Source organism: Balaenoptera borealis (assembly GCF_965194805.1).
Source record: "Balaenoptera borealis genome assembly, contig: HAP1_SCAFFOLD_550, whole genome shotgun sequence".
Taxonomy (NCBI): Eukaryota; Metazoa; Chordata; class Mammalia; order Artiodactyla; family Balaenopteridae; genus Balaenoptera; species Balaenoptera borealis.
This window is the reverse complement of record NW_028123647.1, coordinates 101,700-128,319: the sequence shown is the minus strand read 5'-3', so window position 1 is coordinate 128,319 and position 26,620 is coordinate 101,700. Positions and strand designations below refer to the sequence as shown.

Below are 26,620 nucleotides of genomic sequence, written 5' to 3'. Positions count from 1 at the left end.
AAGCACCAGGTTCCCTTAGGGTCCTGACAGAGGCCATGTATTCTGAGACCGGAATAGGGAGGCTTGGAGGAGGGGTGGCAGGTAGTGAACTCCCCAACTTCTGCTCAGGCTTTAGTCACTCCTACTCCCAGGGGTCCTGGGGCAGTTGCCCTCTTCCATTGACCTGCACTGATACTGCAGGTCTTTCCTTTCCTTGTCTGGGTTGGTGCCTACAACCACAGACCCAAAGACCTGTAGAGAGACAGGAGACAGATGGTGAATGAGGGACTGAGAAGTGAATGAGTGGCAATGAGGACACTGATTCTTTTCCGACTCTAGCTGTCAATACTTTCCCAGCTCCTGCCATACCCTTGCCCTTTCCCTTGCTTCTCTGATCCCCCTCTACAGCTCCTCCCTAACAGCCTCCTTTTTTTTTTAACCACTGAGAAATGGCAGAGAGAGATTATTTCCAAAGTGTTTCTATGTTTCCCAATCTTCCTTCCAAATTTCTGTCTCACTTTTCCTTGTGAGGTTCAGGACAGTGATGTTCAGAAGGCATATCCAGCTTTGCTCAGGTCTCTGCCTTCCAAACCCTCACCCCAGGGTGCCCAGATAGAACGAGCCCATCCCTCATTCTGAAAATGGTGATGGTAGAGTCAGGGAGCATGGCAGAAATGTCCAGAGCATTCCTGCCACCGCTTCCCTTTCCACATACACAGAAAGACCACATTTTCCTGCAATGCAAGAGACAAATTATTTCCAAACTCATTAAAAATTTTGGTCCATGTTACCTCCTCTCAACTCTTCCTAGTTCAGGAGTCACTCCTGCCCTATAGGGAGCTGGTCTCCAGACTGAACTTCAGTCCCCCTCCTCTGTAGCACCTCTCCCTCTCCCCTCTCCCTCATCCCCCTCCCCCCACATCCCCCCCTGCAAAAAGGACGAAAGTGGAGAAGAGCAGGCCTGGCCCCTTTGCAAGGGGGTCTGCCCTCCCCATCCTGGGTTCACAGGCGTTGCCCTCCTCCCTCCACCCCGCAAGGATCAGGCCATTTCCTCTCCATCCCCCTCCGCTAGCCTTTTCCCTCTGTCAGATGTTCCCCGATAACCTGCCTCCTAAGAGATCCCAACTGGTACCCATTCTTATCCTCTGGCCCCTCTCCATCTCCTCCCACCAAGCCCTCCATCTCTTGCACCAAATGGATGGGCATCAGGGAAGGGGTAGAGAGAATCCAGTCCTAGACCTGCTCTGGTCTTTGCCCTCTGCCACCCCCACCCCAGGTGTCCGCAGGAGGCAGTGAATTTGTGACCATCTCAGGGAGATGCCTCCTTCTCACATTTCTTGCTGCCATAAGCCCGTACTTATCCAGGGAAATAAGAGATGGTACCCGGACCTCTCCCCCAACACTCACACAATTTTCTGCGCCAAAACGAATAAGGGTGGGAGGAGGGTGGCATCTGGAAAGCAGACCGGATCCTGTGTAGCCTCTGTCTGTTACTACCCCTACCTCAAGTGTCCCCTTCCCCACTCCGGCTAGTACCGACCTGCAACCTTGCAGGGCTATAGGGCAGTTTTCCCCTTGGTCCCTCAGTCTGAAATCTATCTTCCTCCACGGAAATAGGGAGCTGATACCTGGAAGAGAGGGACTTCTGTACGCATCGGCTCCTGATCACATGAAGGAAACGTCACCAGTGGGCTCGGGTCCCTAGTTCTCCCTCCTGCAGGAAGTGCCTCAGGAGTCAGCCCACTTCTTCCCTTCACTGGCCCCTTCCCGCCTCACCCTTCTTCAGTACCCTCCCCTGACTGCTTGAGGCCCTGTCACTCATTTTGGTCGTGGCTAATCCCAGAGGTCAAATGGGGCCCCTTCTCCCTGTGGTATGTATTTGTTCTTCTGTCTTATCAGGGGCTGCGTCTTCTCCCAGGGCTACTGGCCCCACTGATCCATCTCTGAGGAATTTCTTTCTTTCTCTCGTTTGATCTCAAAGTGCCTACCCCCTCCATCTACTTCTCCACTCTGACACTGGTGCTCATTCCTGTCTTCCAGACCTTCACATAACAGGTACAGGGTGCATTGGTAGGTAGGGAAGCAGGTAGTTGAAATAGGGATTTTATTTTCTTCTAAATAATTTTTTTCAGTTTTATTTAACTTATTTCCCTCACCGTGGGTTATTTTTATAAGCAAAAAGTTAAATAAAGCTATTTTCATTTGGGAAAAAGAACATGTTTAAGGTAGAGGAAACAACCAACATCCCCAAATTGTGAGAGCAACTTAAGTTCCTAATATTAATTTTTACTAGAAAATGGATTTGACTGTCTACTTACAAAAGAATTTTTAAAGTTTTCATAAATAGCTGCTTCTGTCATGTTCTACCGAAAATACATGTATTTAATATTCCCAAACAATAGCTGAGTGTTAAGTGCACTTGCTGGAACATGATGGCTAACACAATATCAGTCTTGAAAATTTGGCCCATGGCTATTTTCATTCAGAGGTTTAGCTGTGCAGCAAGGCAGCTGAGGATCTGAGGGGTGCCGACATGGTTTGATCTTCCCTGCCCTATCAAGAGGGGAGGAATATGCTGTCCCGACCCCTTCTCACCTTTCAGAGCCTCTCATCCTTTGCATTCAGGCACCTGACTGTTGCTTACCCAAAAATATACATGGAGAGGTGACCAAGGTGGTGACTTCAATAAATGCTTTTGGCTCCTTCCCTCCCTCCCCCAAATTCCCACAGAGATTATGCAACTCCAGCAGAGATGGGAATGCTGTTCTGACAACTGGAAACCAAAACAGATCCCTTCTAGACCCCTGCAGCAGAGGGTTTCCATAAAGCCTGTAGAAGTGATTGCTGGGGGGAGAGCCTCCAGACCTGCTTGCTGTCTACCCTTATTCCCAGTGCCCAGGTGGAAACTTCCTTGACCCTGTCTACTGCTTACCACCTAACTAAGGTGATGCAGCCTGCTGGGTCTTTCAACTCTATTATCTTTACCTCCAGGGCACCTAGGAGGAGCCTAGCCACGCTGAAGAGTTGCTTCCTGCCAGTCCACACCCACCCTGCTGCTCTCTCAGCCAGATTTAGACCAGTGTCTAAGGAACTCTGACAGGCCGACCATACTGATTGACCTAGACCAGGTGTTTTCAGCTGAGGAAGTCTGTGGACCACCTGAAATAATATGCAAGGTAGCATATGCTTAGAAGGTAGTAGAGTATGTAGACTTATGAAAAGAAGAGCTGTACCCTAGGAGCCTCAGAAACCCTGATACATGAGCAGGTTGACATCATGAAGAAGCAGAAGCTATGAGGCAGAAAAAAGACAGAAGGAGAAGGAGCTACTTGGGAATGAGACAGGAAGGAGAAGAGACAAATAGCAGCTGAGCTATGTTAGAGGGAGAGCACTTACTCCTTGGGTTCAGGCATTCTTAACTAAAGAAACCCCTGGAATTATGTTCAAAATAATGTGCATGTGTGTGTGTGGGGGGGGGGGGTAGGGTATACACATTTTTACTGGGTGTGTACATTTGCCTAGGATAGGATCCATTACTTTCATTAGATGCTCAAAGGGGTAATATTAAAAAAAGGGAGAAGGTCAACTGGCCTAGAAAATATATTTTCATATACATCTTTTTTCAAATAGGACTATGTCTATTTCTTAGGAGAAACTAACAGAACAATTAGCCATTTTAAAGTGTACAACTCAGTGGCATATAGTACATTCATGATGTTGTGAATCTATCACCTCTATCTAGTTCCAAAACATTTTCATCAACTCCATACCCATTAAGCAGTCACTCCCAATTCTCCTCTTCCCTTAGTACCTAGCAACAACTAATCTACCTTCTGCCTCTATGGAATTATCTACTTTGGATATTTCATATAAGTGAAATCATTCAATATTTGACCATTTGTGCCTGGCTTCTTTCACTTAGCATAATGCTTTCAAGGTTCATTCACATTGTAGCATGTACAGTATTTCATTCCTTTTTATGGCTGAATAATATTTCATTGTATGTCTATATCATATTTTGTTGATCCATTCAGACATTGATGGATATCTGGGTTGTTTCCACCTTTTGACTATTGTGAATAGTGTTGCCTTAAACATTTGTGTATAAGTTTTTATGTGGATGTATGTTTTTATTTCTCCTGGGTATATGCCTAGGAATGGAATTGCTGGGTCATATGGTAATTTTTTTTTATTCTAATTTTTTTTTAATCAGTCATCAATTTTATACACATCAGTGTATACATGTCAATCCCAATCGCCCAATTCAGCACACCACCATCCCCACCCCACCACAGTTTTCCCCCCCTTGGTGTCCATACGTTTGTTCTCTACATCTGTGTCTCAACTTCTGCCCTGCAACCCGGTTCATCTGTACCATTTTTCTAGGTTCCACATACATGCATTAATATACGATATTTGTTTTTCTCTTTCTGAATTACTTCACTCTGTATGACAGTCTCTAGATCCATCCACGTCTCAACAAATGACTCAATTTTGTTGCTTTTTATGGCTGAGTAATATTCCATTGTATATATGTACCACATCTTCTTTATCCATTCGTCTGTTGATGGGCATTTAGGTTGCTTCCATGACCTGGCTATTGTAAATAGTGCTGCAATGAACACTCGGGTGCATGTGTCTTTTTGAATTACGGTTTTCTCTGGGTATATGCCCAGTAGTGGGATTGCTGGGTCATATGGTAATTCTATTTTTAGTTTTTTAAGGAACCTCCATACTGTTCTCCATAGTGGCTGTATCAATTTACATTCCCACCAACAGTGCAAGAGGGTTCCATTTTCTCCACACCCTCTCCAGCATTTACTGTTTCTAGATTTTTTGATGATGGCCATTCTGACTGGTGTGAGGTGATACCTCATTGTAGTTTTTATTTGCATTTCTCTAATAATTAGTGATGTTGAGCATCTTTTCATGTGCTTCATGGCCGTCTGTATGTCTTCTTTGGAGAAATGTCTATTTAGATCTTCTGCCCATTTTTGGATTGGGGTGTTTGTTTCTTTAATATTGAGCTGAATGAGCTGTTTATATATTTTGGAGATTAATCCTTTGTCCATTGATTCATTTGCAAATATTTTCTCCCATTCTGAGGGTTGTCTTTTCGTCTTGTTTATGGTTTCCTTTGCTGTGCAAAAGCTTTTACGTTTCATTAGGTCCCATTTCTTTATTTTTGTTTTTATTTCCATTATTCTAGGAGATGGATCAAAAAAGATCTTGCTGTGATTTATGTCAAAGAGTGTTCTTCCTATGTTTTCCTCTAAGAGTTTTACAGTGTCCAGTCTTACATTTAGGTCTCTAATCCATTTTGAGTTTATTTTTGTGTATGGTGTTAGGGAGTATTCTAATTTCATTCTTTTACATGTAGCTGTCCAGTTTTCCCAGCACCACTTATTGAAGAGACTGTCTTTTCTCCATTGTATATCCTTGCCTCCTTTGTCATAGATTAGTTGACCATAGGTGCGTGGGTTTATCTCTGGGCTTTCTATCTTGTTCCATTGATCTATGTTTCTGTTTTTGTGCCAGTACCATATTGTCTTGATTACTGTAGCTTTGTAGTATAGTCTGAAGTCAGGGAGTCTGATTCCTCCAGCTCCGTTTTTTCCCCTCAAGACTGCTTTGGCTATTCGGGGTCTTTTGTGTCTCCATACAAATTTTAAGATGATTTGTTCTAGCTCCGTAAAAAATGCCATTGGTAATTTGATAGGGATTGCATTGAATCTGTAGATTGCTTTGGGTAGTATACTCATTTTCACAATGTTGGTTCTTCCAATCCAAGAACATGGTATATCTCTCCATCTGTTGGTATCATCTTTAATTTCTTTCATCAGTGTCTTATAGTTTTCTGCATACAGGTCTTTTGTCTCCCTCGGTAGGTTTATTCCTAGGTATTTTATTCTTTTTGTTGCAATGGTAAATGGGAGTGTTTCCATAATTTCTCTTTCAGATTTTTCATCATTAGTATATAGGAATGCAAGAGATTTCTGTGCATTAATTTTGTATCCTGCAACTTTACCAAATTCATTAATTAGCTCTAGCAGTTTTCTGGTGGCAGTTTTCGGATTCTCTATGTATAGTATCATGTCATCCACAAACAGTGACAGTTTTACTTCTTCTTTTCCAATTTGTATTCCTTTTATTTCTTTTTCTTCTCTGATTGCTGTGGCTAGGACTTCCAGAACTATGTTGAATAATAGTGGTGAGAGTGGACATCCTTGTCTCGTTCCTGATCTTAGAGGAAATGCTTTCAGTTTTTCACCGTTGAGAATGATGTTTGCTGTGGGTTTGTCATATATGGCCTTTATTATGTTGAGGTAGGTTCCCTCTATGCCCACTTTCTGGAGAATTTTTATCATAAATGGGTGTTGAATTTTGTCAAAAGCTTTTTCTGCATCTATTGAGATGATCATATGGTTTTTATTCTTCAATTTGTTAATATGGTGTATCACATTGATTGATTTGCGTATATTGAAGAATCCTTGCATCCCTGGGATAAATCCCACTTGATCGTGGTGTATGATCCTTTTAATGTGTTGTTGGATTCTGTTTGCTAGTATTTTGTTGAGGATTCTTGCATCTATATTCATCAGTGATATTGGTCTGTAATTTTCTTTTTTTGTAGTGTCTTTGTCTGGTTTTGGTATCAGGGTGATGGTGGCCTCATAGAATGAGTTTGGGAGTGTTCCTTCCTCTGCAATTTTTTGGAAGAGCTTGAGAAGGATAGGTGTTAGCTCTTCTCTAAATGTTTGATAGAATTCACCTGTGAAGCCATCTGGTCCTGGACTTTTGTTTGTGGGAAGATTTTTAATCACAGTTTCAATTTCATTACTTGTGATTGGTCTGTTCATATTTTCTGTTTCTTCCTGGTTCAGTCTTGGAAGGTTATACCTTTCTAAGAATTTGTCCATTTCTTCCAGGTTGTCCATTTTATTGGCATAGAGTTGCTTGTAGTAGTCTCTTAGGATGCTTTGTATTTCTGTGGTGTCTGTTGTAACTTCTCCTTTTTCGTTTCTGATTTTATTGATTTGAGTCCTCTCCCTCTTTTTCTTGATGAGTCTGGCTAATGGCTTATCAATTTTATTTATCTTCTCAAAGAATCAGCTTTTAGTTTTATTGATCCTTGCTATTGTTTTCTTTGTTTCTATTTCATTTATTTCTGCTCTGATCTTTATGATTTCTTTCCTTCTGCTAACTTTGGGTTTTGTTTGTTCTTCTTTCTCTAGTTTCTTTAGGTGTAAGGTTAGATTGTTTACTTGAGATTTTTCTTGTTTCTTGAGGTAGGCTTGTATAGCTATAAACTTCCCTCTTAGAACTGCTTTTGCTGCATCCCATAGGTTTTGGGTCGTCGTGTTTTCATTGTCATTTGTCTCTAGGTATTTTTTGATTTCCTCTTTGATTTCTTCAGTGATCTCTTGGTTATTTACTAACGTATTGTTTAGCCTCCATGTGTTTGTGTTTTTTACGTTTTTTTCCCTGTAATTGATTTCTAATCTCATAGCGTTGTGGTCAGAAAAGATGCTTGATATGATTTCAATTTTCTTAAATTTACTGAGGCTTGATTTGTGACCCAAGATGTGATCTATCCTGGAGAATGTTCCATGCACACTTGAGAAGAAAGTGTAATCTGCTGTTTTTGGATGGAATGTCCTATAAATATCAATTAAATCTATCTGGTCTAGTGTGTCATTTAAAGCTTCTGTTTCCTTATTTATTTTCATTTTGGATGATCTGTCCAATGGTGTAAGTGAGGTGTTAAAGTCCCCCACTATTATTGTGTTACTGTCAATTTCCTCTTTTATAGCTGTTACCAGTTGCCTTATGTATTGAGGTGCTCCTATGTTGGGTGCATATATATTTATAATTGTTATATCTTCTTCTTGGATTGATCCCTGGATCATTATGTAGTGTCCTTTCCTTGTCTCTTGTAACATTCTTTATTTTAAAGTCTATTTTATCTGATATGAGTATAGCTATTCCAGCTTTCTTTTGATTTCCATTTGCATGGAATATCTTTTTCCATCCCCTCACTTTCAGTCTGTATGTGTCCCTAGGTCTAAAGTGGGTCTCTTGTAGACAGCATATATATGGGTCTTGTTTTTGTATCCATTCAGCAAGCCTGTGTCTTTTGGTTGGAGCATTTAATCCATTCACGTTTAAGGTAATTATCGATATGTACGTTCCTATGACCATTTTCTTAATTGTTTTGGGTTTGTTTTTGTAGGTCCTTTTCTTCTCTTGTGTTTCCCACTTAGAGTAGTTCCTTTAGCATTTGTTGTAGAGCTGGTTTGGTGGTGCTGAATTCTCTTAGCTTTTGCTTGTCTGTAAAGCTTTTGATTTCTGCATCAAATCTAAATGAGATCCTTGCCGGGTAGAGTAATCTTGGTTGTAGGTTCTTCCCTTTCATCACTTTAAGTATATCATGCCCCTCCCTTCTGGCTTGTAGAGTTTCTGCTGAGAAATCAGCTGTTAACCTTATGGGAGTTCCCTTGTATGTTATTTGTCATTTTTCCCCTGTTGCTTTCAATAATTTTTCTTTGCCTTTAATTTTTGCCACTTTGATTACTATGTGTCTTGGCATGTTTCTCCTTGGGTTTATCCTGTATGGGACTCTCTGCGCTTCCTGGACTTGGGTGGCTATTTCCTTTCCCATCTTAGGGAAGTTTTCGACTATAATCTCTTCAAATATTTTCTCTGGTCCTTTCTCTCTCTCTTCTCTTTCTGGGACCCCTATAATGTGAATGTTGTTGCAATTAATGTTGTCCCAGAGGTCTCTTAGGCTCTCTTCATTTCTTTTCATTCTTTTTTCTTTAGTCTGTTCCGCAGCAGTGAATTCCACCATTCTGTCTTCCAGGTCACTTATCCGTTCTTCTGCCTCAGTTATTCTGCTATTGATTCCTTCTAGTGTAGTTTTCATTTCAGTTATTGTATTGGTCATCTCTGTTTGTTTGTTCTTTAATTCTTCTAGGTCTTTGTTAAACATTTCTTGCATCTTCTCAGTCTTTGCCTCCATTCTTTTTCCTGTGTCCTGGATCATCTTCACTATCATTATTCTGAATTCTTTTTCTGGAAGGTTGCCTATCTCCACTTCATTTGTTGTTTTTCTGGGGTTTTTTCTTGTTCCTTCATCTGGTATATAGCCCTCTGTCTTTTCATCTTGTCTATCTTTCTGTAAATGTGGTTTTTGTTCCACAGGCTGCAGGATTGTAGTTTTTCTTGCTTCTGCTGTCTGCCCTCTGGTGGTTGAAGCTATCTAAGAGGCTTGATGGGAGGCTCTGGTGGTGGGTAGAGCTGACTGTTGCTGTGTCGGTCAGAGCTCCGTAAAACTTTAATCCACTTGACTGTTGATGGGTGGGGCTGGGTTCCCTCCCTGTTGGTTGTTTTGCCTGAGGCAACCCAACACTGGAGCCTACCTGGGCTCTTTGGTGGGGCTAATGGCAGACTCTGGGAAGGCTCACACCAAGGAGTACTTCCCAGAACCTCCGCTGCCAGTGTCCTTGTCCCCACGGTGAAACAGAGCCAGCCCCCACCTCTGCAGGAGACCCTCCAACACTAGCAGGTAGGTCTGGTTCAGTCTTCCCCAGGATCACTGCTCCTTCCCCCGGGTCCCGATGCGCACACTATTTTGTGTGCGCCCTCCAAGAGTGGGGTCTCTGTTTCCCCCAGTCCTGTCGAAGTCCTGCAATCAGTTCCCACTAGGCTTCAAAGTCTGATTCTCTATGAATTCCTCCTCCCATTGCCGGACCCCCAGGTTGGGAAGCCTGACGTGGGGCTCAGAACCTCCACTCCAGTGGGTGGACTTCTGTGGTATAAGTGTTCGTCAGTCTGTGCGTCACCCACGCAGCAGTTTTGGGATTTGATTTTACTCTGATTGCGCCCCTCTTACCATCTCACCGTGGCTTCTCCTCTGTCCTTGGACGTGGGGTATCCTCCTTGGTGCAGTCCAGTGTCTTCCTGTCGATGATTGTCCAGCAGCCAGTTGTGATTTTGGTGCTCTCGCAAGAGGGAGTGAGAGCACGTCCTTGTACTCTGCCATCTTGTTTAATCTCCTCATATGGTAATTTTATATCTAACTATTTGGGGAACTGCCAAACTGTTTTCCACAGTGGCTGCAACATTTTGCATTCCTACCAGCAATGTATGAGGGTTCCAATTTCTCCACATTCTCCAAAGCAATGGTTAATTTCCATTTTTAATTTTTATAATCCTAGTGGGTGAGAAGTGGCTTTGATTTGCATTTTCCTAATGACTAATGATATTGAGCATCTTATGTGTTTATTGGATATTTATATATCTTCTTTAGAGAAATATCTATTCAACTCCTTTGCCCATTTTTAATTGGGTTGTCTTTTTGTTGTTGAATTGTAGGAATTCTTCATATATTCTGGATACTTATCAAATATATGATTTCCAAATATTTTCTCCCATTATGTGGATTGTCTTCACTTTCTTGATAGTGTCTTGTGATTCGCAAAACTTTTAAATTTTTATGAAATGCAATGTATCTGTTTTTCTTTTGTTGTTCATGCTTTTAATGTCATATCTAAGAATCCATTGCCAAATCCAAGGACATGAAGATTTATCACTTTGTTTTCTTCTAAGAGTTTTAAAGTTTTGGCTCATATATTTAGGTCTTGGGTCCATTTTGAGTTAATTTTTTTAATATGGTGTGAGTTCATTTTTCTTTATGGCTTTATAAGATGTGAAGATTCTTCTGATGTCAGTGCACAACACACTGTCACACAAATGAATAAAAGGCATTTTTGCAAAAAAATATATTACAATTTACCCCCTTGATGTCTTGACATCTGTTTTAAGTTCAATTATTTGGGATATTTGAGTGGCCCAAATAGTAGAGGATATTTACAGAGAGTAGGGAATAAGTTGCCCTAAACAGCATAGAAAACATTTTATTGTGAGAATTAAAAGAAGGAAAACAAATAGAAGAATGAGGAGTCTTTGTAGGCCAGCCATAACCAAATTCCCTATTGATATGGCGTTAGCCAAGAAAACAGATCTGAAGTTTTCACAGTCTCTAACAATATTTTTGGTAGACTTGAAAAGTGTTATAAATATGAATTATATATTTTATGACAAAAAATCTTGGTGACAAGTCCAGTAGTTATGTTGTTGGAGTGTACGAACTGATAGTTTAGTAAAACATATAGAAAAAGTTAGTGGTATTTATAGCCAAGGAGAAGGGGTAGTTGTGTTCATGGTCAGAGACGTAAGACAGGAGGTAGTGGTGGAAAGTTGGAGTGGGGGAGTAGGATAAAGTGCTAGAGAGTGGGAGGTCCTCTTCCCAGGTGGTTGAGGAGTGGTCTAGGAGGCAGTTGCCCCCTGAGGAAAGCAATAATCTCCATTAATTTTTATAATGGCATTAATAGTACTGTAGTAACCTCTATAAGATTTCCCTTTAGGCATAAGAGTATAGAGGTGTACATCTTTTGGCAGAGAGCAAAACATAAACCAGGGTCATTGGCTAAGTAAATTATGAACTCAGGACATGTAATAAAATCACTAAAATCAAAGGGAGAAAAGCAATAAATTTATTGTGTCCAATTTGTCAGTGTCTTAGGAAAGGTAGCACATAGGCATTGCCGGGACTCTAGTCTTAGTGACTGGCATGAAGTCTTTCCCCATTGAATGATCTTGGCACTCTTGTCAAAATTCACTTGACTTACATGCGAGAGTTATTTTGGGGCACTCTATTCTATTCCATTGGTCTATATGTGTCTTTATGCCAGAACTACACTGTTTGATTACTGTAGCTTTATGGTAAGTTTTGAAACCAGGAAGTGTGAGTCCTCCAAATTTGTTCTTCAATTTCAAGGTTGTTTTGGCTATTTAAGGTCTCTTGAGATTCCATATGAATTTTTTAAAAATGTATTATTGGCTGCGTTGGGTCTTTGTTGCTGCGCTCGGGCTTTCTCTAGTTGCAGAGAGCGGAGGCTACTCTTTGTTGTGGTGCGCTGGCTTCTCATTGCAGTGGCTTCTCTTGTTGTGGAGCACAGGCTCTAGGCGTGCGGGCTTCAGTAGTTGTGGCACGTGGGCTCAGTAGTTGTGGCTCGCAGGCTCAAGAGCACAGGCTCAATAGTTTGGCGCATGGGCTTAGTTGCTCCGTGGCATGTGGGATCTTCCTGGACCAGGGATTGAACCTGTGTCCCCTGCATCGGCGGGCAGACTCTTAACCACCGCACCACCAGGGAAGTCCTCATATGAATTTTAAAATAAGATTTTTCTGTACCTGAGTAAAACATCGTTGGGATTTTGATAGGGGTTGCACTGACTCCTGTAAATTGTTTTGACTAGTATTGACATCTTAGCAATACTGTCTTCAATTCCACAAACACGAGATGTCTCTGTTTATTTGTGTTTTGTATTTTTCAGTGTAAAAGTGCTTTTCACCCTTGCTTAAATTTATACCGAAATATTTTATTCTTTTTGATGCTATTGTAAAAAAATTATTCCCTTAAGTTCCTTTTCAGATTGTTCACAGTTGGTGTATAGAAACACAACCAATTTTTATGCGTTGATTTATCTGCAACTTTGCTGAATTCATTTCTTAGTTCTAACAGTTTTATTGAGGACTCTTTAGGGTTTTCAACCTATAGGATCATGTCATCTGTGAACAGAGATATTTACTTCTTCCTTTCCAATACAGTATGGATTTTTTTCTCACCTAATTGCTTGGGCTATGCCTTCCAGTACTATATTGAGTAGAAGTGATGAAGGTGACCTCCTTCTCTCATTTCTGATCTCAAAGGAAAAGCTTTCAATTTTTCACCACTAAGTGTGGTGTTAGTTCTGGGCTTCTCATAGAAAGCATTTATTATGTTAAGGTAGTTTCCTTCTATTCCTAGTTTGCTGAGTGTTTTTATCATGAAAGAGTGTTGAATTTTGTCAAATGTTTTTCCTGCAACAATTGAGATAATCATGTATTTTTTCCTTCCTTCTCTTAATGTGGTTTATTACATTAATATATTTTTATATGTTGAACAATACTTACATCCAGGAATAAAGCCCACTTGGTCATGGTGTATAATCCTTCTAATGCACTGCTGAATTCCATTTGCTAGTACTTTGGAATTAATATTCATATGGGATATTAGTCTGTAGTTTTCATTTCTTGTAGTGTCTTTGTCTGGATTTAGTATTAAGATACAGCTGGCTTGACAGAATGAGTTATAAAGTGTTCCAAATTTTTTGGAAGCATTTGAAAAAGACTGGTGTTAGTTCTTCTTTAAATATTTGGTATAATTTACCAGTGACACCATCCTGTCCTGGGCTTTTCTTTGTTGAGAACTTTTTGATTATTGATTCAATCTCCTTACTCATTACTGTTCTGCTCACATTTTATATTTCTTCAGTATTCAGTCCTGGTAGGTTGTGTGTTTCTAGGAATTTGTCTATTTCATCCAGGTTATCCAATTTGTTGACATACAATTGTTCATAGTCCTCTCTTTTAATCTTTTTTATATCTGTAAAACTAGTAGTAATGTCCCCTCTGTAAGTTAATTTTAGGTACATAGATATTCTTTTTTTCCCTACTCAACCTAGCTGAAGATTTTTCAATTTTGTTGATCTTTTTGAAGAACTAACTCTTGGTTTCATTTTTTTCCTCTATAGCTTTTCTATTATCTATTATATTTGTCTCTGCTCTAATCTTTATTATTTCATTCCTTTTAATAGCTTTAGGTTTAATTTGCTATTCTTTTTCTACTTCCTTGATATGTAAAGTCAGCTTTTCGTGTGAGATCTTTTTTCTTTTTTAATGTAAGTGTTCGTAGCTATAAGTTTCCCTCTAAACTCTGCTTTCACTGCCTCCCATAAATTTTGGTATGATGTGTCATTTTCATTTGTCTCAGATATTTTCTAAGTTCTCTTGTGATTTCTTCTTTGACCCATTGGTCAAAGTTTAATAAACTTTTCTTGAGTTCCTTTGGAACCCAAGATCTCTGGGCAGTCCATCTTCATCTTTCTATTTTCCAGTGTTTTCCTATGCTTCTTGTTGTGATATGTCTATGGTTTTTCAGTTGTAAGATGAAAGGTGTGGAAGGGATGGTGTGGCTCTATCTTATCCAGAACTGGAAGTCTGCAGGTCAGATTTTTGCTGTTCAATAAAGTTGAATCCAGCTCAGGTCTGGCTATGGTCCTACAGCTTCTCAGATGTATGGCAAGACACTTGTACTCTCTTAGCCTGTGTCCTTATTTATTGTTGTAGAGAGAGGTCTTAGGATTTCTAACAATCTGTCTCTATCCATCTCTGAGAATCAAAATGTCTTTTGACGAGAAAGGTTACATTTTGATGAAGTCCAATATATTGATTTGTTTTCTGTTAGAGTTTGTTTTTTTGAATTCTAATTTAAAATTTTTTACAAACTCAAAGTCCCTAAAAGTTTCTCCTATTTTTTTCTAGAAATTTTGTTTTACATAAAATTATTTTTTACCTAAAAAATTATTTATTATATTATAAATTATTTATTATATTATATTATTATTATATTATAAAAAATTTATTTTTTACATAAAATTTCTAGAAATTTTATGTTTTACCTTACATTTAGGTCTTTGACACAGTTTGACTCAACTTTTTATATGATATGAGATAAAGTTATTCTAATTATGATGATGATGATGGTGATCATGATCATGATCATTAATAAAGGTTCAATTGGAACTAGTTGTTCCAACATCAATTATCAAAAAGAGTGTCTATTCCACCATCAAATTGCCTTGGAATCTTTGTCAAAAGCATATATGTGTGAATCTATTTCTTGACTATTCTGTTCCATTGATCAATTTGTCTATATTTATGCTGATACCACACTGTTTTGATTATGGCACCATTATTATAAGTCTTGCAATAAGGTAGTGAAAGTTTTCCAAAATGTTTCTCTTCTCAAAGTTGTTTGGACTATTCTCAGTTCTTTGGATTTTTTTAATGTAAATTTTAGAATCAGATTGTCAGTTTCTATTAAAAACTGCTGTGATTTATGTCATGAATGTTTTATAGTTTTCAATGTGCAGATCTTACACATCTTTTGTCAAGTTTATCCCTAAATAATTCATATTTCTGATGTTACTGTAAATGATGTGTTTTAAATTTTATTCTGGCTGTTCATTACTTGTAGAGAGCTGAATATTTTTCCTTAAAATTCATGTTCACCCAGCACTTCAGAATGTGACCTTATTTGAAAATAGGGTCTTTGAAGACATAGTTAACTAAGAATTGAGATGAGAGCATACTGAATTAGGATGGGCCACAAGCCAAGGAATGCCTAGGGCCACCAGAGCTGGAAGAGGTAAGGAAGCATTTTTCCCTGAGCCTTCAGAGAGAACTTAGCATTACTGACACTTTGATTTGGACTTCTGGTGTACTGAACTGTGAGAGAATAAATTTCTCAGTTTTTTTAAAGCCACCAAGTTTATGGTTATTTGTTAACAGCAGTCTCAGAAAACTAGAAATACAACTAAATTTGTATACTGATCTTTTATCCTGCAACCTTTCTAAACTCACTTATTAGCTCTAGTAGTTTTTGTATATTACATAGGATTTTCTACATGGACTATCATGTTTTCTATGAATAAAGATTTTTCTATTTTCTTCCTTTGCAATCTGTATGACTTTTATTTCTCTTTCTTATCTTATTGTATTGGCTAGAACTTCTAATACAGTGTTGAATCTAATTTGTGAAAGTGTCCATTTTTGCCTTGTTTCTTATCTTAGGGGGAAAACATTTAGCCTTTAGGCACACATCATTATGTAGGTTTTTCATAGATGTATTGTATCAGGTTGAGGAAGGTCTCTTCTATATCTGGTTGCTGAGTATTTTAATCAGTAAGAGATTTTAAAATTTTAGCAAATTTTTTTTCATTCTCCCTTGAGATGATCATATGTTTTTTTCTCTTTTATGTCAATATAGTGAATTATGATTTTCAAATATTAACCTTGCCTTGAATCCTTGGGATAAACCTTACTTGATGATGGTGTACTGTAATTTTTATATATAATTGAATTAGATTTTACTAAAGTTTTGTTAAGAATTTTTGCATATATGTCCATGAAGGAGATTGGTTTGTAGTTATCTTTCCTTGTAATATAATTGTCTGGTTAGTTATCTGGGTAATTCTACCCTTGTAGGATGAGTTGGGAAGTATTCCGTCCTCTTCAGTTTTCTAAGGATTTGGCATATAATTGGTGTTATGGCATCCTTAAATGTTTGGTAGAATTACCAGTAAAGCCATCTCGACCTATAGTTTTCTTCAGAGGAAGTGTTTTAAATGAAATTTCCATTTACTTAACAACTATAGGCCTTTCTTCTATTCTAATATAAATGTTTATACTATAAAATTTCCTGAGTGCTACTTTTGCCACATCCCACAAATTATTATATGTTGAGTTTTCATTTTCACTCAGTTCAAAATATAATTTCCCTTTTGATTTCTTCTTTGAGTTATTTAGATCTGTATTGTTTCATGTTAATTTAAATATTTGGGGATTTTTCAGAGATCTTTCTGTCATTAGCTCCTCGTTTAATTCTATTGTACTCAAAATAGCATACATTTTATGATTTGAATCCTGTTAACATTATTGAGGCTTATTTTATGGTCCTGAATATGGACTATCTTGGTAAATATTCCACGTGCATGTGAAACAAATGTACATTCTATTGTTGTTGGTGGCAAGTTCTACAATTGTCAACTAGGTGAATTGGTTCATAGTGTTGTACTTGCTGATTTTCTGTCTACTTGTTCTATCAATATTTTAGAGAAGGTGACTGTAATTGTGGATTTGTCTCTTTATCCTTGTAGTTCTATCAATTTTGGCTTCATGTATTTTGAAGCACTGCAATATGTGAATGTTTATGATTGTTTTGTCCTCTTGACAAACTCACCACTTAAAGTTATGTAATGACATTCTATGACCATAATTTCCCTGGTATTATTCTTTTCTCTGAAATTTATTGTAACTGATATCAATATAACCACTCAAGCTTTGTTCTGACTGGTTAAGATTGTTCATCTTTTTCTATTCTTTTACTTGTAATCAGTTTGTATCTTTAAATTTCAATTAAGGTTCTTATAGGCAGTATATATTTGTGTCTTGCTTTTCTATACAATCTGACAATCTCTGCTTTATAATTGAGGTCTTTAGACCATTTACATTAATGTGATTATTGGTATTGACATGTTTGGGTTTTAATCAAGTATCTTGCTATCTGTTTACATTTGTCCCATCTGTTCTTTGTTCTCTTTTCCCTCCAACATTTTTTTTAATGAGTATTCTTAAGATTCCATTTTATCTCATATGTTGGTAATATACATTTTTAACATTTCAGAACCTACCTTCAAGTGATATTAAGGTATAGAATAAGAACTTTAAGATTGTGTACTTCCATTCCCTATCTCCTGGCCTTTGTGCTACTATTGACATATATTTTACTCCCACACGTTATAAATCCTACAGTACACAGTTGGGGGCAATCCGAAGGCTCGTGTTGTTTCCCCTCTCTCAGAGAACTTTTCCCTCCACTGTCCGATGTTCAGCAACTGAAAATTGTTCTTTTATATATTTTGTCCTGATTTTAGTTGTTTTAGTTAGGGAAGTAAATCCAGTCCCTGTTACTCTATTTTCATTTGAAGCATAAATGTGGCTTGATGTCTCACATGATGGTTAATTTTGGAGGCTTTATTTCACTTCTAACCAAAGTGCATTTCCTATGTATCTCGACTCCCTGGAAGAGTCCAGTGTCTGTGCACTCTTCCTCTGGCTAGAAAATTCAAACTGCATTGCTTTCTTTGGTCACAAGGTGACCCTTAAGTTTATTTTCTGAATTTCCTTCAATAGATTTGAATTTTTAAAGAAAAAAATTCAGTAATTATTTGTAGTCAACTGTTATATTATCTGCATTATTATTTCAATTTTGTTAGAAATACATAAAGATTCAAACATGTATCCTTGTTTATCATTTGCTGAATATCACTAAATCTATACTTACTCAGTTTTACATTCATCAGATATCTACTAGATATGTATGATGTGCTAAAACTCCAATGACCCAATCCATATCTACATCTCAAAACTTTCTTGAACACCGTTTTTCTTTGATAACAAAGGGCACACTCTCTAATCTCACTGCCTTCTCTTTGCTAGATTTTTTAGGCATTTATGGGAAGAATTTGTCTATCCCTTTTGTGGAGAATGGCCACTGTGAGGGAGAAAAGGAGGCTCAACACATAGAGATGATGTCAACAGGCAAATGCAGCCAGACCTTAGATATAGCTGTTCTCCTCAAAGGAACTTCATGCCCTGCTCCTTTATTGTCTTTTGCTCACTTTCTGCTGGTTGTTTGTTGCCCAAGCATTTTACATGGAGCCTGACCACCCACATACTACTCCCTTAGATGCCCTTTCAGATCCAAACACTCTGTTAAGAGCCAAGGGAAGCTGGTTAGCAGAAAGCATTCTGTCCAGAGACTAGAATCCTAAATTCATCATTCTCTGAGGTTGACAGGGCATCTTGAATCTACCTATATACGAAGAGATGTACATTTTTCTGGGCATATGCATGTCTAACCTATCAAGGTATACCATGGATTCACTCACATATGAGCTTCCAATTTCTCTTCAGGAAGGAAATGCTGAATATCCTTAGGCCAAGAAAGCCAGAATGCTTCTGTTTTCCATAGAAGCTGGTGCAAATATTGGCAATCAAGAGCGGTAAGTCTGGGAGACTTCCCTGGCAGTCCAGTGGTTGAGACTCTGCACTTCCACTGCAGGGGGCGCAGGTTTGATCCCCGGTCAGGAACTAAGATCCCGCATGGCATGGCTAAAAAATAAAATAAGAAAAAGAGTGAGAAGTTTGGTAGGGCATAAGCTTCTCAGTTCATCAATTTTCCTGTCTTTTCAACTTTAGCCTTTCTCTCTGTAAACTTCTGTCTCACATGAATGTAATACCTTGTGTCTCAAGCACCTGGAGGAAGGAGGGCTTTGAAATTGATTAGGCATCTGATTCATGATGTCTGTGGTTTGCTGTGTTACATGTCATTTTCGCCTGCCTAGCCACTTTTCCCTTTGGTTTCATAAGTGCTATTGCGATGTTATATTCTAGAGCAGGGTTACCGAACTTTTTCTGTTAGGGCCAGATAATAAATATGTAGGTTTTACAGGCGGGCCATACCATTTCTTTCACAAGTACTCAATTCTGCCACTGTAGGCCAAAACCAGCCATAGATAATATGTAAATTAATAAACATGTCTGTATTCCAATTAAACTTTATGGACACCAAAATTTGAATTTCATATGATTTCTACATGTCACAAAATATTCTTGATTTTTTTCAACCATTAAAAAACATAAAATTTATTCTTAGCTCATTGGCCAAAAAAATAAGCAGTAGGCCTGATTTGGCTCATGGGCTGTGGTTTGCCAACTTCTGTTCTAGAATTCTAAGTTTATTTCCACAAAAGAAATAATATGCATAATATGTATTTCACCTACTTAGCACACTGCAAGGCAACTTTTTTTCCCCAAGTTCTACTGGAACACTTAAACCCAAGAGTCCTCCAATCAGTCTTCTCATAAAGATCTCCACATTTGGGTATCCACTGAATTCACTGACATGATCTCCTGGCAACCAACTCAGTATAGGATAATTTTTCACATTCATAGGTTTCACGGGGGTGGTGTGAGGAGGGACTGTCTCAAATTTTAAGTGAGCTGTTCCCTCACACATTTTGTATAGTCTCATGAATTATGGAAGTTTCTTGGGAAAGAACTACACCTAAGAAAGACCCAGACAGGCAAGGTCTTTTCCATGAAGCTAAATGGGGAGAGGGGATTTATCCACAGTTTATAGAACAGAGTGAAGATTCAATTCATTGGGAATTCCAGAGACATAGTGGGACTTTCTCACCTTAAGGATTCCTGAACATCAACAACCTGTGGAGATGGTGAGAATGGGGCACAACAACAGAGGAATGGACTTACCTACCCCTTAGCCTATTGGACTTGTTTGTGAGTATAGGGAAGACCTGGCTTTGGGAACTTCCCCAAATAGCTGAAGGTAATATCTAAAGGGTTGGGTCATGCATATGCCACTGGGAATAAGAGTTTAAAGAAAGATTACAAACTTATTGCCTCATCAAGTGCACACAAAAGCCCTGGGAGGTGATTATTATCTTCATCTTGCTGATAAACATAATGATTTTTAAAGAGGTATGTCTCATCATTATTAGGTTTATACTTCTAAATAAGAGACCAAGGTAAGCTAAAACGAAGATTCTGTCACAAGTGCTTAGTAAGTGCTCACGTTGCTTTTATCAGGTTGTCAAGCTCTTTCATTAAGTAGTATGTGTTGTTTTGAAAAATGAGAAAATAGAGGGAGTGCCCTGGCAGTCCAGTGGTGAGGACTCGGAGCTCTCACTGCTGTGGCCCGGGTTCAATTCCTGGTCTGGGAACTAAGATCCCACAAGCTGGGCGGCGCGGCCAAAGGAAAAAAAAAGTACATGGAGGATATAATGTGTGGGTTGCCAGGACCTCAAATCTTAAAAATGAGGATGCCCTCTGAGAGTTCTAAATGGATAAATCTGATAGACAATGAACATGGCTTTCCATCTCTGTGAATAACACAAGAAATTATCTGTGGATGTGATACTGAAAACGTTGGGAAGATCTAGTACTCCAATCAGCATCATCTGGGAGTTGTCCAATGCAGGTAAAAAAAAAAAAAACGAGAAAATAGAGATAAGAAAATAAAAATTATTCATAGTTCTACCATAAAGAGATACTTTTACTTTATATATCCTTAGACTGTCTATTCATATATAAAATATAAACGATTTTAAGGGAAAAAACAGAGAATGCTTTTTTAAACTGCTTTATTAACGTCACAATATATAAAGAACATCTCTCCATGCAATAGGTAAAACTCTCCTGCTGACAGAAACTTACAGATTGGGTCAGAAACACAACATTCAATTAGAAGTTGGTAACAGGAGACCCACAAGAAACAAGTAACACCAAAAGGTTTACAACAAAGGTACATCACAAACATGTAAGTTTAGGAAGCAGGTGTGTCTCCCTACTAACTTCAGGGAAAACATCAGGATTCAAGGCATAAGGCAAAACTCATCATGATGGTCATGGTGAGGGGGGTCCATGCTAACTGCCCACAGACTATGACTCAACTGCTTTTCCCTCAGATTTTCCATCAGCTGCCTCACCTCCTCCCCAGTCCTTTCCATATTCTCTTCTCTCATCCTTGCCTGTGGCTCTTCAAGCCTCTGAGTCATGTCCCATCTATACTGCAGGATGGGCTGCCTAACACGGAACCTCCTACGATTTCCTCTAGGTACACAATATTCACCAGCTTCCAAAGGGAGGGCGAAAGGCTCTCCTTTATTAGCATCCTGCCCCTTTTCATCCTTGTTTTCATTCTCCTGGTTGGCATTTTCCATGTAGAGATTTTTTACTGCTTGTTCCTCTTTGGACGCCATTGCTCCTACGAGACAAAAGAGAGAAGGGACTATTTTCTGGGTGGACTGATCAGCACCGAGGACAGAGGCCCTACTAAGCACCTCTCAAGACTTCCAGCCCCGGATGTAAAGGCTCTTCAAATTTTCGTTTTCCCACCTGAGAGGCTCCCTACGCCCTCTAGGGGGCCCCCAGTCCGAGCTCTCCCCCCTCCCTCGCCCAAAACCCACCATTTTCCCTGCCTATCCATGCCCACGTCTCTGCAGGCACCAAAATGGAGGACGGGGTAGGGGGGAGCATTTGGGGGGGTCTTAGGGCTATCCACACGTTCCCCCCACCTGCCCACTGTCCCCCGCACCGACCTGGGCCTATCCTCGCGGTCTCCTGCTCCTCCCGATTCTTGCTGCAAGTGCGCCGCCGCGACACTTCCACTCGCAGACCTGCAGAGAGTAAGGGTGGGGGAAGGGGGGCTGCTGCATCCGGACGCTCGGCCCCTTCTCGGCCCCGCATCTCCCACCCCCGGCTACCCCCACCCAGCGTCCCCCGCTCCCATCCTCAGCCGCCCCCGCGCCGACCACCATTTTCTACCCCGAGAAGAAGGGGGGCGGAGGGGGGCGGGGCGGGGCGGAGGGGGGCGGGGGCGTCGGAAAAGCTCGCTGTGTTGCGAGAAGCAGGCCGTCGCCTCAGGGCCGCGCGGCCCGGCCCCAGAGAAGGCCTACCGTTTTCTGTGGCCAAACGCCAGGCCACAGGGGGCATGGGGGCTGCGGTCTCCGCCCCGGGGCAACTGGACCCCCAGGGAGGGGTCCGCAGGCCGTGTCCGCTCGCCAACGCCGCCTCTGCGGACCCCCCTCCGGGTCCCTTACCTGCTGCCCCCGCGCCTCGTATTCTTGGGGGCCGACCTCGGCCCGCACTCCCTCAGGGCCACCGGGAGCAGGGACCGAGAAGGGAGCGAGCGACGGCCGGGTCTAACACTAGAGCAGGGCACGCTCGAGTTGGCGCGGGCCGTTCACGTGTGCCCTCCGTCACCGCGGGACGCCACGCCTTCGCACCGCCCCCCTTCTGCCCCGTGGGGTCGCGAAGAGCCGGCGGTGCTCACCTCCCCCTGCCCCCCGTGTCACTTGTCCAAGCACCGGCTTGGGCCCCGACGCTTTCCTTTCTTTGTGTGTTCCTGGGCCTTTCTCTAAAGGCCACGGAAGGGCAGTATCTTCCCGGGGGGCGGGGGGCCGTTGACCATTACCAATGCTCTTCTGGGGACTTGCTTTTGCCCTCCTCTGCTCCCAGGACACACCTCCTTCCACCTGCTGTGCTTTCTGCTACCAATCTCTCCCTTTTCCCTCCACAAAAATGCATAGAAGAAATGTGTCCAGAAAAGAGCCCAGGAGAGAGGATTTTAAAAAATTCTTAATATCTCTCTGTTTTGCTCCTTTTATTTTGGACAAAAAAGTCAATATACTTTTTAAAAAGGAAGTAAATCGTTTTTATTTGAAAAACAGCGTTAAAGTTGGAAAAAAGACCAACCACCTGTCTCTTCTGCAGTCATTATATAAATATAGACTCTACAGGCAGCTACGTTTTTAGAATTTGGAAAAGGACAGGGCAGCTGATGGCTCCTCTTGTGAGTGGCCTCTAGATACATGAGGCCCTTCCATGAGGTGAGCCAATAAGTGTGTAGTGCAGCAGAGCCTTGTTTGTTTTTCAGAACTAAAACAACAACAGAAACGCCTTCACAAATATCTGATTCAAAACGCAATAAGTATGCCTATTTGCAAATCGCATGATCATGTATTGATAGACTCCTAAGGGATCTACAATAAACCTACTGTAGAAGTAAGAATTTAATTTAGCATGGTTGTAGTTATGGATAGATATACAAAAACTCAGTTGTGTTCCTGTATGCTAGCAATGAACCATTGGAAATTGAAATTTTGTGTGTGTGTATGAAATGTATGATAGGTTCCAAAAACGTGAAATACTTAGGGATGAATTTAAGAAAACGTAGAAAACATATACATTGAAAACTACAAAAGACTGCTGAAAGAAGCTAAAGGTCAGAATAAATGTGAAGGTAAACCATGATCCTGGGTCAAGAAATTCAGTACTGTTAAGATATTAATTCTCTCCAAATTGATCTATAAATTCAGTGCAGTCAAAATAAAACTTGCAGTAGGCAACTTCATGTAAACTGATAAACTTAATCCCAAATTTATATGGAAATGCAAAGTGCCTAGAATAGACAAAATAATTTTGAAAAGAAAACCACAAATCTGGAAAATTGCATTATCTGAGTTCCAGACTTATGATGTAGTAGTAAAGGTAGTGTAGTAGTGGCATGTACAGACATTGGGCTTATCAAAAAAAAAAAAAATGTCTGCTCTTTGAAAGATATGGTTAAGAAAATGAAGTGGGAAGCTGGGAGAAAATACTTATAATATGTGTAACCAACAAAAGGTTTGTATCCAGAAGATATATAAAGAACTCTTAAATTTCAAAATAAGAAAGCAAACAATGCAATTAAAAATTTTCACAAAAGTACATATGCAAATTACCAATGAGCTCATGGAAAGATCCTCAATCTCATTAATCGTCAGGAAAATGTAAAAAACAAGACAAAACAAAACCCAGAATTAAATATCACTGCACACTCATCAGAGTAGCTAATATTTAAAAGTCAGACAATCCTAAGTATTTTTTTTAAATAGTAGTCTCTTATCCATGTCTTTACGTCACCACTTTTTTTTAAAGTCTTTATTGAATTTGTTACAAAATTGCTTCTGTTTTACGTTTTGGTTTTTTTGGCCACAAGGCATGTGGGATCTTAGTTCGCATCCCCTGCACTGGAAGGTGAAGTCTTAACCACTGTACCACCAGAGAAGTCCCCAGTCCTAAGTATTTTTGAGGATATGGAACAACTGGAACTCTCATTCATTGCTGGTAAGAAGTTCAACCATCTTGAAAGACTTCAACAGTTTCTTGAAAAGTTAAACTTATACTTACCATATGTCCCAGAAATTCCACTCTTAGGAATTTTCCCGAACAGAATTTAAAACATTTCCTCAAAAAGATTTGCACAGGAATGTTCACAGCAATTTCATTTATGATAGGCCCTAAGTGGATACAATCCAAATGTCCATCAAGAAATGAATAGAGAAACAAATTTGATGTTTTCATGAATTAGAATACTACTAAGCAATAGAAAGAGGCAAACTACTGGTACAAGCAATAACAGAGATGCATCTCAAAACATATTATACTTAGGGAAAGATACCAGACACAAAATAGTACATTCTGTGTGATTCCATTTATATAAAGTTAGAGGCAAAACTAAATTATATTGATATAAATTTAATCAAATCAATGTTTGTCTGGCTTGAAGGTTGTGATTTTTCTGACTGTAAAAGGGGCATAACAGAACTTTCTTAGCTGAGGGAAATGTTCTCTATCTTGACAGAGTAGTGACTCCACTGGAAAATACATTTGTTGAAATCATTGAATTGTATAGTTAAAATGTATGTATCTTATTGTATGTAAATTATACCCCAGTAAAGGAAATTAAAAATCAAATTATCTAGGAATAAATCTAATTAAATACTTATAAGACCTCTACACTGAAAATTATAAAATAATTCTGAGAAACATTAAAGAAGACCTAAATAAGTATAGAAATATGGATTGAAAGACTCAATATTTTCAAGTGGTCAATTATTCCCAAATTGATATATAAATTCAATGCAATCCATATAAAAATCCCAGCAGGTTATTTTTCTGTTGGCAAGCAGATTCCAACTATGTATATGAAAATGCAAAGAAAGAGCCAAATATAGCCAAGACAACTTTGAAGAAGAGAGCTCCAAGATTTCCATACTAGATACCAAACTTAATACAATGCTATAGTGAATAAATAGTATGACATTGTCTCAAATATTAACATATATGTGTATACACACAGACACAGACACACACGTATGGACCTGTGAAACATACCTACACATACTGTCACTTGATTTATGGCAAAGATGACAGTGCAGTGGAGAAAGGATTTAAAAAAAAAAAGTCATAGCAGGTCAAATAAATATCCATGTGTGAAGAATATTTGTTAACTCCACCTAAGTAACACACAAAAATAAATTCCCAGAGGATTGCAGATCTAAATGGGAAAGGTAAAAATGTCATTCTAATGCAAAATGCACAGGAAATCATCTTCATGACTTTGGAGTAGGCAGTGTTCTTAAAGAGGGCACAAAAAGGACTAATTACAAAGGATAAAAAAGATTATAAATTGTACTTTATTAATATCAGAAGCTTCCATTCATCAAAAGACATATCAAAAGAATAAGGAAGCAAGCCACAAACTAGGAGAAGATTTTTGGAACACATATATCTGAGAAATGATTTGTATCTATAATGTATAAAGAACTCTCAAAAATGAATAAGAAATAGACAATCCAATAGAAAAATGGGCAAACACTTTAAAACAGCAACTCAAAAAACAGAATATCCAAATGTCTAGTAAATTTGTGAAAATATGCTCAACTTCATTAGTGTGCAGAGAAATGCAAATTGAAACCAAAATGTGATACCACTAAACACCACCCAGAATGTCTAAAATAATAAAGACAGAAAATATCAAGTGTTTTTTTTTAATTAATTAATTAATTTATTTATTTTTATTTTTGGCTGTGTTGGGTCTTCGTTTCTGTGCAAGGGCTTTCTCTAGTTGCGGCAAGCAGGGGCCACTCTTCATCACGGTGCGCGGGCCTCTTACTATCATGGCCTCTCTTGTTGCGGAGCACAGGCTCCAGACGCGCAGGCTCAGCAATTGTGGCTCAGGGGCCCAGTTGCTCCGCGGCATGTGGGATCCTCCCAGACCAGGGCTCGAACCCGTGTCCCCTGCATTGGCAGGCAGATTCTCAACCACTGCGCCACCAGGGAAGCCCCAAGTGTTTTACAAGTACAATTAGAACTGGTACTATCACTTTGGAAAACTATTTGGCAGAATATATAAAGGTAAACATATGTATACTCTATGACCCAGCACTCTCACTCTAGATTCGCCCGTAATAAAAATGTGTGCATTGGTTTACCAAACAACATTTACACCTATGTTCATAATAGCACTTTTTAAACTGCCCAATATTACCAAGTACTCAAATGTTC

General features: G+C 39.4%; 1 protein-coding gene and 1 pseudogene across 4 annotated transcripts in view; both read right to left on the bottom strand.

The window, feature by feature from the left end:
• The window catches only part of LOC309621509, a 31,917-nt pseudogene extending 11,180 nt beyond the window's left edge, over positions 1–20,737 (bottom strand). The window contains exon 1 of the transcript XR_014249933.1: positions 18,598–20,737. The product of XR_014249933.1 is annotated as an uncharacterized misc_RNA (transcript). The remainder of the gene's footprint in view (positions 1–18,597) is intronic.
• Positions 20,738–20,854: 117 nt separating this feature from the next.
• Positions 20,855–22,631, bottom strand: LOC309621510 (protein BEX1-like). 3 transcript variants are annotated; one of them, XM_082408945.1, is made up of 3 exons: positions 22,563–22,631; positions 21,829–21,906; positions 20,855–21,494 (listed from the first exon to the last, which is right to left on the bottom strand). In XM_082408945.1, exon 3 carries the CDS (start codon positions 21,487–21,489, stop codon positions 21,103–21,105), a length of 387 nt encoding a protein of 128 aa, XP_082265071.1. In that variant the 5' UTR covers positions 21,490–21,494; positions 21,829–21,906; positions 22,563–22,631; the 3' UTR covers positions 20,855–21,102. The 3 variants fall into 3 exon arrangements, with proteins under 3 accessions (XP_082265071.1, XP_082265070.1, XP_082265069.1); XM_082408944.1 differs by lacking the exon at positions 22,563–22,631 and adding an exon at positions 22,330–22,480; XM_082408943.1 differs by lacking the exon at positions 22,563–22,631 and adding an exon at positions 22,186–22,310.
• Between the last annotated feature and the right edge of the window lie 3,989 nt (positions 22,632–26,620).

Coding starts and splice junctions, on each gene's coding strand:
- LOC309621510 (XM_082408943.1), bottom strand. CDS start 22,222: ATGCCCCCTGTGGCCTGGCGTTTGGCCACAGAAAACG. Junction 21,907..22,185: donor GCGTTTGGCCACAGAAAACG/GTAGGCCTTCTC, acceptor TACTCTCTGCAG/GTCTGCGAGTGGAAGTGTCG. Junction 21,495..21,828: donor GACCGCGAGGATAGGCCCAG/GTCGGTGCGGGG, acceptor TTTGTCTCGTAG/GAGCAATGGCGTCCAAAGAG.